Source organism: Balearica regulorum, chromosome 2 (genome assembly GCF_011004875.1).
Source record: "Balearica regulorum gibbericeps isolate bBalReg1 chromosome 2, bBalReg1.pri, whole genome shotgun sequence".
Classification (NCBI taxonomy): Eukaryota; Metazoa; Chordata; class Aves; order Gruiformes; family Gruidae; genus Balearica; species Balearica regulorum.
Window position 1 is genome coordinate 1,284,954 of NC_046185.1, and position 12,433 is coordinate 1,297,386.

Below are 12,433 nucleotides of genomic sequence, written 5' to 3' on the forward strand. Positions count from 1 at the left end.
GCCAGAGTATTAGTGCTGGATACGGGAAGCACAGACAATTCAGGGCCCCAGTTTTAGGTGTGGGGTCACATCCCAGCCATCAAGAAAAACCCTCGTCCTGACCCATCTCTTAACCACACCGGTGCAGCTCACGCCTCCTGGTTTTCTTCCTCCACAAGTGCACGTGAGGAAGTCTTACGCAGGGCGAGGCTGCGGGGTTTTTTGCGCTCCTTGCAAACCTGGAGGATAAACTGCTCATGTTTTGTTTAGATGCTGGTCCTCGGCTTTGGAGGGAAGGGTTGGCAGGGAGAAAAGGATGCTGGAGAGGACTCTGAGGTTGGGCAGAGCTGCAGAGTGCCTGGGGAAGAAGGAAGGGGGAAAGGGAAGGTAGGAAATGAGAATGAAATTGTAAATAATTCAGAGTCCAGGTCTGCTGGAAGTACAAACTATCACTTGATAAGGCCAGGTACAGGATTTAATGAACGCAGATGGGCTGACGTGGATAGCTTGATAGCAGACACTGGAAGAGGTAAGAAGAGGCAGAAGTGCAAGCTTGGTGCCCCCACAGATTCGTCTGCTTTCACCATTTACGAGCTGCAGGGTTGATCCAAGCTCACGTTTCCCAATGCCTCGCTGCCCTGCGGCACCAGCCCAAGGAAGTGTCATTTGTAAAGCGCCATCTTCTTGCTCTGGTACATGTACATGTAGGCATCGCAGAAGAGGCGCTTGGCCACTCCATCCATGTCCCGAGGTTGCTCCAGGGCCAGCACAGCCAGTGGCAAGTCCAGGTATTTGGCAACTTCAGGGCACAGCGTTACCATGGGAATGTTGAAGCCGTTTTCATCACCTAACCCAGAAAGGAGAAAAGTCCAAAGCAGGTCCCAAGGGATGAGTACCTACAGCTCAAGCAGATACTGTAACACTCGACAATAAGTAGAGCCTTAGCTGAGAGATCTTGGGGCCAACAACAAAGTGGGGAAGGACAGGAGAATGGTCCTCACCTGCATGGCAGCCAGCCCCACCTGGCTCAACCAGTCCCTTGTTTAACACAGCCAGAGGATGAAAGCACTGGGAGGAACCCACATGTGCTTGGCCTGGCTGTACTCTTCTCTGGGGTCTACTTAGACGGTCACTGTTGGAAGCAGGGTCCAGAGAGAGCCTAAATCGTGTAGGGGGCTTCAGAGAAAAAGGTGGACTGACCAGCATCCACACAACGAGCGTCACAGACCCTCGCAGCCACCCACCGTGCAGCACCCGGTTACAATCAAAGCTCCGAGCCCACCACCATGTCCTCACCATGCCTGTCAGCCATGCTGTCAAAGAACATCCAGTGTTCGTTCTCAGGGCCGTATTTCACAAAGGAGACGTAATGACTGGTCTCGATGCAGAGCACTGCGAAGAGCTCCATCTTCTCACGAGGGACCTGCTGGCTGCCCCGGGGGCTCCGGCTTTGAAACTCTTCTGGGACGTGCAGCCTAGTTGGCTTGTGCGTTTTGCGTCGGTAGTGGGAGTGAACCTGAGGAGAGATGACGGGGTGGCACTGCTGAATGGGAAGAACTGAACCTGGCCTGTCAGAAAGAGGAGTGCGCAGGGGTCAGACCCACAGTTTATTCCCCACTGATCTTCCTCCCACGTGGCTGACTCCTCCCTGCGTACCAGGGAATGGCGAGGCGTCAACAGGCTGGCAGCGAGAAGCTGAGATGGGAGCCTGCCACACCCCAAGAAAGGCCAGAAAGCTGTAGGAATGCTCCTGGTGAGACAGCGTGGAGGGTCCAGCACTCAGTCTGCGCAGGATCAGTGCTTAGTTAGGCTCTACGTAAGCAAAGGGTTCAATATCGTGTGGCACCGAACCCTGCTCATGCAGCTGATGCAAACGGTGGGACTGATGCTCAGGAAGGGGCCCCTCTGTGCCCAACCTGAACGGCTGCAGGGACAGCAGGTGAACCACGGGTATTTTTGGGATCTGCTGTCAGCTGCCAAAGTCGATTTTGCGAGCAGCCAAAGAAAATGAATACCTGTCTGGAGCAGGAGCTGCAGAACTGCTTCAGGCCCGTAGCTGCAAATACCTTATCTTTGAAACACTCCGAACACTCCAGGGTGGCGATGTCACCGCACACGCAGCACTCCCTGGGACCTACAGGGGCAACAGAGGTGAGAGGACGTGTCTTCTCCAGATTTCACTTGAAATCCAACTTGTCCTGCCAAAACTGGTGTTCAGGGAAGAAGAATCACACCACGATCCCACCTTACATCTGCTCACAACCCAAAGAGGCGAGACCTGCCACCTGGTTGCTCAATCCCAGCCAGCAGCTTTCCTGTTGCCCAACAACTTACTGTCAAGCAGCAGATCTGTTATATCCAGCTCCAAGGAAGGAATGATTTTGCTGAACATTTTATATTCCTTCCCAAAACGCGGCATTTGGATAATGAAGCATGATGGGATCTGGGAAACGAAAAGCAAAGGAGTCAGCCTGCCAGAAGAGACAAGACCTAGAGACTCTTTTCTCAATAATGCTGCTGGGAGTAAAGACTTTCTGCTCTGGTTATTCACAAGACAAAACAGCAACAGAGAAAACATAGCTCTCTTCCCAGGTCACACTCAGATTGCCCCAGACCTCTCTCTCTTGGGGCCATGTATCCTGCTGCTTTGCAGTGTTGGATAGAAGACATACTAGCCCCACTGCAGACTCACTGGCAGGCACAGGTACATTGGAGGAAACAAGAAAGAGGCAGCAGATAGCAGCGCAGGCGGAAGGTAGCTGGGCTCACCTCCACTAGCTTCAGATCAGAGGACAGGAAGGAGTGTTCCACTAACTGCTGCACGTGGGGAACCACCAGATCCTCCTGTTTGTCCATAAATATCTGGTGACAGTAACAGTCCTGCTCCTGGCCTCCTGACCTGCAGAGAGTGGTCACAGGGCTTGTTTATGTGGCGCCGCAAACATCCGAGGGGTTTGTCTGAGAGCTGCTGGGCCCAACACTGACACGAAGCACCCAGAACTACTAAATACATGCCATAAGAAGAGGACACAAGTATCATCTTCAGTCTCAGTATCCCTCCATAGCATCACATCCTGCTCCTATAAGCAAAACCCAATTTCCCCTCGTCGATGTAAATATTAAAAGACACTTCAATATTTTTCAAATCAACTGCACCATGGCTCAATCAGCGAACTCATTCTCAGATGAAAGATCTATTTATAACTGCACGTACAAGAGCCACAGAGCAAAACTCGGTGCATTCAAAAGGTGCAGAAGATCTCCCACAACCCCTACATCCCTGAGAAAGGATTTCCTTCAGACGACCCTCTGCAGGGGAGCTGCAGTACAGAGTTGTCTTTGTGCTCAGCCTTTCCGAGTACTCCACGATCTATGGCTTGACTGACATCTCAACAAAGGAGCACAGAAACCGAACAATCCCCCTCTATGCTCCTGAACAGCACAGTTATTTTTGGCTTCCTTCAGCCTCTCATCCTCTTTGTAGAGTCCTGAAAAAACTGGGACTGCATCCATGGACTGCCTGTTTGAGAGGCTGCAGGACCTGAGCCAGCTTGACAGTCTAGACACATCCCAAATGCATCCAAAGGCTGTCAGATAGCGCTGGCTCTGCACTGAAGTCGGACACTACATTTCTCAAACCACTGCTGGCTCTCCCTAAAGGTAAGACAAGGTTTTTATCATGATTTTCTGAAGGCAGCACCTCCAGGGAGAGTTTAGAAGTGTCTTTTGCTGGATGCATCACCTGAGACAAGATCACAACAAGCAAGATCACACGGACAGCAGAGGGGAGCTGCACACAACTCACTGAGCTGCGCCTCCAAAGCCTCTACGAAAAGGTGCAAGTAGCACCTGGTGATCGGATAACTAACAAGCCTGGCCTGGGTAAATTGTATCGCTTAGATATGGAAACTTACTGCAGTTTCAAGAGTGGCTCTACTCCCAGGATCTGATGCATTATGAGATTCAGGAACTCCTCGGGATCTGGAAGGTGAGGGAAAAGCACAGGTCACACCACATCACGAACGCTGCATTGCCCCACTGCATCCAGAAGGCAAAAGTTGCCAGATAAACATAAGCCAGCATTTCGTGAACCTGAAATCTCCTCTTTTACTCCAGGTAAGGGAACAATCAGGCTAAAAGCTTAGAGCGCTTAGTTAATGCATAAATCCTAGGGTGAGCATGAAAGGAAACAAACCAGCCCTCAGATACTACGCTCTTACAAGCCTGGCCATCACAGTAACACTGCCTCAGAGACCTTAACGAACATTTGCTGCTAACACCAAAAGTATAAAGTCAAAGTGAAATCGGGGACACCTAAAGAAATTCAAGAAACCGAACAGTTAAACTATCCCTGGCTAAAATAAATACACAGTAGTATGAAACACAAGTGGTGTTCACTGACAAGATGCCTGGAAGAATCAGTGCCACTTGTTTAGTATCCAGGTCCTCAGAGGTTGTGGCAGTGACGTTTGGCGTTGCCGTAATTTGTTTCCTCGCAAACTACGCGGGGCCTTGCTGTGCATGGATGGGAACGTGGTTATTGCAACCAGAGATTGGTGGGTTTCAGCTGTTTTCTGTCTTATTTTAACCAAACTACAGTCTTTGAGGAACCTCAATTAACTTATCAGGACTCAAAAGACAAATTGATCTTGGCAAAATGATAAATCAAGCTGGACTCTAGCAGGGACATCAGGGATGGACTTATCAGGGTATAACTCAAAGTATAAAGGTCAAGAAAATTTCCTTTGCTTAAATTCTGTTCACACAGATCTTCCTCTCCCCTCCCAGCAACAGATGCCCCCAGGAAGAGACCCAGCAATTCCTATCTTTCCATCAGACTTCAGGACAAATTTCAATTGAAAAGCCTGTAGAGTTTTAAAAGCCGCAAGTATTTTACGCGCACATTTTTACAGAAGCGAACAGCACAGCAGGCACATTAATGCACGTGCCTGGGAGAAGCATACAATTAAGTTGTCAGCCTGGTGCCTGGATGAAGCGGCGCACAGCGAAGCAGCCCAGGGAAGGCCCCAGAGAGCACATTACCTTTCTCAGCGTTGGTAAAGCTTGAACACTGGCCCTTTTCAGTTAGCTGCTCCCTAAGGTGCATCACACTCCTAGCCCTGACGAAGCCAGTCCTAGAAACAAGAAGCAGTTGCCGATTATCTCTCCAGTGTATTTAAATCATAGAATCATTGAATGGTTTGGGTTGGAAAGGAGTTTTAAAGATCATCTAGAGTCCAACCTTGCTGCCATGGGCAGGGACAATTGTTCACTATACCAGGTTACCCAAAGCCCCATCCAACCTGGCCTCGAACACTTCCAGGGATCCAGGGGCAGCCACAGCTTCTCTGGGCAACCTCTGCCAGGGCCTCAGCACCCTCATCTTAACAAATTTGTTCATGTCCGACCTAAATCTGACCTTTCAGTTTAAAACTGTCACTACAGACCTTAATAATAATTCTCTCTTCATCACTCTTATAAGCCCCATTTCTATATTGGAAGGCTGCAATAAGGTCTCCAGGCTGAACCACCCCAACTCTCTCAGCCTGTCTCCATAGCAGAGGTGCTCCAGCCCTCGGATCATCTCCGTGGCCTCCTCTGGACTCGCTCCAACAGCTCCATGTCCTTCTTGTCCTGGGGACCCCCGAGCTGGACGCAGCACTGCAGGGGGGTCTCACCAGAGCAGAGTAGAGGGGCAGAATCCCCTCCCTTGACCTGCTGGTCACGCTGCTTTGTATGTGGCCCAGAAGACAATTGGCTTTCTGGGCTGCAAGCGCACATTGCTGGGTCATGTCCAATTTTTCATCCCCAAGTCCTTCTCTGCCAAACTGCTCTCAATCAAATCTCAACATCACAGAACACCCCAGGGTTGTATTTCTGCAGCCAGTGCCAGGACACTGCTCCTCAAGGAAGATGCTAGTGTCTTATGTTCAATCACCTCTCCATGCCTCTCTTCCACACCTCGCTAGGGAGGATGAGGAAAGAACCTGGCATCTTTGAGACAAATTCCAAAGAATTTAGCTTTCACGCCATGGTCTACCCTCATCCAGCCTGGCATTGCATACTGCCTTTGGGACTAGCTGCTGATGAAGGCAATGCCGCTGCTTCATCAACGCCAGGGTTCACCCCCCAGAGATGGTCTGAGCCCCGGGAATACCCTTTTTGTCCTCTGAGAACTGCAGCTCACAAGGCTTCAGTCTAAGCAGGGCAGACACACACATGCAGCAGGAGTCGTGAGACAGCCTCACAACCCAAGGAAGGGACCAACTGGAAGAGAAACTTGATATTAAGACATTTGGATGTGGCTGACAGGAGAAACCCCTCCAGATAGCCCCTTCCCTCAGTGACAGGTACCATCTGACAGGGCAGCAGAGAAGGTATGAAGGCAGACGGATGACTTCCAGGATTCCCACATACTATACTCACTTTCGAAGGGGATTAACAATTTCATCCCGCAGAATGCTCTGTACGTTCCTGTCACACAGTAGGAAGGGCTTGAAGAGCATAGAGTCCAGCACGGACGTACAGGAGAAGAGGCTGTGAAAAAGAGCGTGCCGTGTAAGCCTGACGGGTTTGCAGCAATAGTTAGAACCAAACTGTTGTGCCTGGTGACGGTCGGTGGCTTTTGTTTTCAACAGTCCGTGCATGCAATTACAGAAAGGTGAGCGACAGCGCATCTCTGCAGTGAGATAAACCACATCTCGTTTACACTGGTAGTAAGCAAGGAAACAGCTCAAAAAGAATGAAATCTCATACTTTGCAGCCAAAACTGCTCATGGGGGGGGCACCACTGAGTCTTTCCCTCTCCAAAGAGCGTTGCACAGTGAAGCTGGGACCTCTTGGGCAGTTTCTTTGAAATGTTTCCAGCCACTACCTCCAGCCACAGAGTCAGCACGGTCCAACTCCAGAGCTACGATCTCTCACTGCCCTGCGTGACAAGACACACGGGTACCTTAGGTACTCACGAGGGGTATTTTGGGCCCTGAGAACCTACCAGTTTAGGAAGCAGATCAAAAAGCAGTAAGCATCAAGGCTGCAACTCCACACAGTTATATTTTGCTTTATACTGGGTAAATTTCCAGCCACCTTGGAAGTCCAGGGAAGTGCTGCCCTTTTGGGCTCTGCCCAATTAAAAAAAAGCACTCATTTAACGAAACAGCACCACCCAAGCAGGTCCTTACCTGAAGAGAGCTGCATCCATATAGCAGGAATTACAGTGGCCTTGGATCCCCTTCATCCGCCCTCGCAGGACACGCACCGCTGCCTCATTTCTGAGAGGAGGAAAACTCTCTAGAACCTGTGGAAGAACTTCCTGCTTTCCTGCAAGAGAAGGAAAGCTCCCTTGAGCTTCCCACCTTGTGTGGGTCAGTTCCGCCCTTCCCCGATGTCCCAGAGCTCTGCTCCGCTCAGAAGTCAGCACCATGTTCTGCGCTGCTCCTGCTGGGACTCAGCCACACTGGGATGGAGTCTTGTTTCTTTAGTAATTCATCTACTAGAAATGGAGACAAAACCAAACCACCTCTTCTTCACCAAAGACATGCCCTAGCAATCCATACAGCCTCTGCCATCATTATGCCAAGTAACGAAGACAAAAAGAGCTACAAACGAGCTGGTGCTGTGTTACATGCAAGCTTGGGATCTCTCTGTTGAAAGACCTGTGACCCCAGTAGCAAGGGGACAAACAGGCAACTGTGCTTTAATAGCCTCATCCCGCTGGCCTGTCGTCTCCTTCAGCTTCAGAGGTGGCTTTCTCAATCTGGTCTTTTCTGGTTTCTTCAGCGTTGTCCCCTTGTAATTCAATCCCCTCTCTTCAGCATGTCCCTAACATGTTCTTCCTTGTTCCTGCTCTCAGTTTTTGGGCAGTCCCTACAGGAATCCTGTCTTTTCATATACAGTGATCTCATTTACAGTTTCTAAACAGCTAGTTCACACCATCTTCTCTGCTGTAGAGGAATTTCTTCCTGTTCAAGTGAAAATACTGACCTGTTCTTCCCCACATCTTCTTGCGAATGTCTTAGCATCACATCAAGCTCTACGTTAAAACTGATTTAATCCTCTCTCCCAAGCTCCCCTTTACCTCTCAGTCTGCAGGTGTAACACCGTTATCACCTGACATCTTGGCCACGGGCCTCAGTTACCCACTCCAATTCTCCGGAGCCGTATGTGTGGTCTACATTTAACATACAGTACCTAGACCAGGCCCTATAGCTAAAACACTTGTCCATATTCAGGTCTCAAGTATACAAAACCTTTTCTTCTGCCCTGAAAACCACAGGCAGAAGAGCCCTGCCTTGCTTGCAGCATTCACAAGACCGTTGCTCTGGACTTCTATCCTCTGTTACCCGCCCCCCCCAACATTTCCAGCCAGCTTTCCCTTCTCCAACACATCCATGCCACCGTGGCCTTATTTTTAGAGCCACTCACAATATGTTGCCCTATATCCAATGCCCTAGTCTATGTCATCCCTGGAATAAATTAATTACCATCTCTCACAAGGGATTGAGAGCAGCCCTGAGGAGAAGGACTTGGGGGTGTTGATTGATGAGAAGCTCGACATGAGCCGGCAATGTGCACTTGCAGCCCAGAAAGCCAACCATGTCCTGGGCTGTGTGTCCAGCAGCGTGACCAGCAGGTCGAGGGAGAGGATTCTGCCCCTCTACTCCCCTCTGCTGAGACCCCCCTGCAGTGCTGCGTCCAGCTCGGGGGTCCCCAGCACAAGAAGGACATGGAGCTGTTGGAGCGAGTCCAGAGGAGGCCACGGAGATGATGCGAGGGCTGGAGCACCTCTGCTCTGGAGACAGGCTGAGAGAGTTGGGGTTGTTCAGCCTGGAGAAGAGAAGGCTGCGGGGAGACCTTAGAGCCCCTTCCAGTCCCTGCAGGGGCTCCAGGAAAGCTGGAGAGGGGCTGGTGACAAAGGCAGGGAGTGACAGGACAAGGGTTTAAACTGAAGGACGGGAGATTTAGATTAGATGTAAGGAAAAAATCCTTCCCTGTGAGGGTGCTGAGGCCCTGGCACAGGGTGCCCAGAGAAGCTGTGGCTGCCCCTGGCTCCCTGGCAGTGTTCAAGGCCAGGTTGGATGGGGCTTTGGGCAACCTGGGCTAGTGGAGGGTGTCCCTGCCCATGGCAGGGGGGTGGAACTAGATGGTCTTTAAGGTCCCTTCCAACCCAAACCAGTCTGTGATTCTGTGATTCTCACACTTGTGAGGCATTCCCTATAAATACCACCATGGCAACCTCAGCAGCCTTCAAACTGACATCTTTTGGAACACTCGAAGAAAGTGAAGAATATTAAACTACTGATTAAGACACTGTGCATGAGGCATCTCGGTAGCGTGCCTTGTCCCAGCACAGCACTGTCCGCCCCATCCCCAGAGAACTTACTATAATCCATGAGGTCACTGTTGTGCGAACACTGGAAGCGAACGTCGGGCTGGCAGGACTGCAGCTTGACGAAAAGGCCGCGCTTTGGAGCGCAGTGGAAGTAGTATTTGCCCAGCCATTCGCCAGCAGTGACCCCTTTATCTTCATCCTGGGAAAAGAGCGTTGAGGAATGAGAGCAGGCTTTCCACAAATGAGGTGCAATTCCCCCAGATGGCCATTTAACATCAGAAGTACAAGCTTGGTCTCGTTTTGCTGGCTGTTTTCATTTATTCCGGTTATGATTTGAACCTATTAATGCCGCTTGCAGGATTCATGATTATTCCATCCCACGTTCCATTAACATCGCTCTAGAAGAGAGCAAACCAACTCTCATAATCACTCCGCAGGCTTTCCTCCTCAGCCTAAGGAGTGATTGTCTGCTTAATTGTCTGCTTGCCCTCGCAGTTCATAGTCTGAAATGGCAGAGGCTCAGGTCAAGCGGTGAGATACGCGGCTGAAGGTCTTCAAGGAAATGAGAAGAGTAACCAAGACCTGCCCGTTCTGATATACAATCTCACAGCAGGAAATATTTTGCTTCTTACCAGTTCAACTCCTGCCATTTTCTGCTTAATTTGGGGCAGGTAGCCCAACCAGCGGATGATTCCTGAAACCTGATTTCCCTTGTCCAAGGTGATCTGGACCATGGAGTTCACCTCCAGGGATGAATTCCCACTTTCACACTCCTCACCACTCTCACTTATCTCTCGTTTCATTTGGTTTGGGTGTCCCAAGCCCATGTCAGACTCAAACGGTGAAAATAAACCTAGTGGGCAACACAAAATGTCAGGTGAGGTAGGAAGTCAACACCTAATGACAGACACCTCTGGATCTCACCTAATCCCAGGTCTATTTTGAAATTATAGACCACACGGACAAGCATGAAGCTGAGCACCAGAGACAGAAGGTGTAATTCCCAGTGATAAGGCCAAACTGGTCTAACAGGCTGAGAGGGGACGATCCTGTTCCTTGATTCCCCGCTCAAGGCTGCACACTCCAACCTCTTGCTGGCCCTGGAGCTAATCCAGCCCTTCACAGAGCCATTTCACACTACTGAAAAGGCAGCGGGAGGGGGGGGGTTATTTCCAAATTGATTTTCTGCCTTTACTGAAATGAATCAACTCAGTGAAGAGTCTAACGACGGCTCCCCTTGGGCTGATCCTGACAGCTGCATGGTGTCTTTTTGATGGCAAAAGAAAGATTCCACTAATTTCTTGTCTTGTCCAATGACTCACACCATCGCTGCTGGCATCTGTGCCTTTCTGAATTTGTCTGGCATCGAGATGAGGCTCCTGCTCCACCTTCTACAGCTAAATTAAAGACTCTTTAACCACTGGCGTCTTCTCCCCCTAGGAAATAGTTATAAGCTGCAATCACACTCTCTCTTCTTCTTCCTGATAAATGGGGAGACTCAGCTTTAGTTGCTAACACAAAGAATTTTACCCAGAACTTGAGACTTTTCTACGGACCTTCTCTGCCTCCTGATCAACTAAGTTGGGACTAACTGAAGCTTTTGTTGGACTTTCAGCTCATCAGTACCCCGCAGAGAAGAAATAAATGCTAAATTCCCAGGAATGTACGGAGGGTAGACACATCTGATGATAACCTACTTTGCAAGCTTTCCTTCACAACAGACTCCATAGGGATTTCTCTAAAAATGTCAGTTGTTCCTTCTTCTTCCTGAAAGGAGAGAAAAATCTATCGGCTAAATGCTTTAGCAGACATATGGCATTCTTGGAATATGAACCAATTTTTCAAACAGGCCTGGAAATTTTGCACGTCACCTCATGTCCCTGTTGGACATTCCTTCCACTTCTCTTTGATGCCCCACCATAATGTAGTTTTTAAAAAATACCCCAAACCCAAGAAAAAACCAGCAAGGTTGCTCTTACCGGACAAACTTTAACGAACCATTGGTTTCCCTCTCTGTAAACTGCCATTGCTATTCCTTTTGTGAGGACCTCGTCCACATAGAAGCTAACCGCATCTCCCACTTTCACAGGAACCACCTCCTCCGCGTCGGGTTTTGGCTTCTGTTTCGCATAGTCGTCATCCGGCACGGGACTAAACTGGACTCTGCTAAACGGCAGGAAGATCCCGCAGTTCCGCTTACACTTGAAATACTCGGTGCCGTGATAAGATCCATCGCTGCGCCCTCTGTTTTCACCCTCGCCCTGAAAACACACCACAAAGGCACATCACACACACAAACATTATGGGAAAATAAGCAACTTATTTCTTGGCCACTTTACCTGTAACTCCACCCCAAAGAAGAATGGAGACAGCACAGCTGAAGTGTTTTTGTAAATGCTCCCAATGTAGCGGATGATACCAGGAAAATGCTGCCGCTCAACCTCCACCATCACTTTTTGGCCCAGCACGGCTCGCAGAGCTGCTTCAAGGCTCAGCCTCTCCAAGAAACAGTTCAAGCGTTCGCTGTGGCTGCTGATGGCCAGGAGGAAAGCGGCCGTCTCCTCGTGCACAGGCTGAAGGATTTCTATGTTTATCGTGACGGTGGAGCTGTCATCCAGCATGATGACTTTCAAGAAGCAAGCCGGGGGCCTGTCATCGGAGAAGTTATGCAGGTAACTTCTCTCGCTGCAGAAGCACATGTTCCCAGCTTGGAAGTACTTGCTGCCATAGGCACAGTCTTCTGTCAGGATGTAATAGCAGTTTCCATCCCCTGTTGAAGGCAGGAGGCTGGTCATCGTCATTCCCCTGGGTTGTGAGAAAGGAGAGAGTCACACCAGTGAAGATATCACAGGATATCACAGGATCTCAGAAGAATTCAGGTTGGAAGAGGTCTCAAGGCCAATGCTGCGCTCAAAGGCTGCTCAGCGTTGAGTTTTGAGCACCTCCAGCGAAAGAGATCCCACAGCCTCCCTGGTCCCTTGTTCCACTGTTTCATCACCCTCACGGTGAAAAAGAAAAAAGGTCCATCTAACCGAGGATCCCCACATTCCCACTTGTCCCTGCTGCCTTCTGTCCTCTCGCTGTGCATCCACAGGAAAAGTTCAGCTCCATTTTCTCTACTAA

General features: G+C 49.8%; 1 protein-coding gene across 2 annotated transcripts; it reads right to left on the reverse strand.

Moving 5' to 3' along the window:
- Positions 1-436: 436 nt before the first annotated feature.
- LOC104639837 (ubiquitin carboxyl-terminal hydrolase CYLD) lies at positions 437-12,233 on the reverse strand. Of its 2 annotated transcripts, XM_010308040.2 has the most exons (14): positions 11,650-12,126; positions 11,290-11,571; positions 11,008-11,077; positions 9,943-10,163; positions 9,362-9,509; positions 7,161-7,299; positions 6,406-6,516; positions 5,023-5,114; positions 3,894-3,960; positions 2,749-2,878; positions 2,314-2,422; positions 1,995-2,113; positions 1,276-1,495; positions 437-826 (listed from the first exon to the last, which is right to left on the reverse strand). In XM_010308040.2, exons 1-14 carry the CDS (start codon positions 12,109-12,111, stop codon positions 642-644), a joined length of 2,355 nt encoding a protein of 784 aa, XP_010306342.2. In that variant the 5' UTR covers positions 12,112-12,126; the 3' UTR covers positions 437-641. The 2 variants fall into 2 exon arrangements, 1 of the variants encoding a protein (XP_010306342.2); XR_012833675.1 differs by lacking the exon at positions 437-826 and having other exon boundaries at positions 1,358-1,495; positions 1,995-2,186; positions 11,650-12,233.
- Positions 12,234-12,433: the final 200 nt, after the last annotated feature.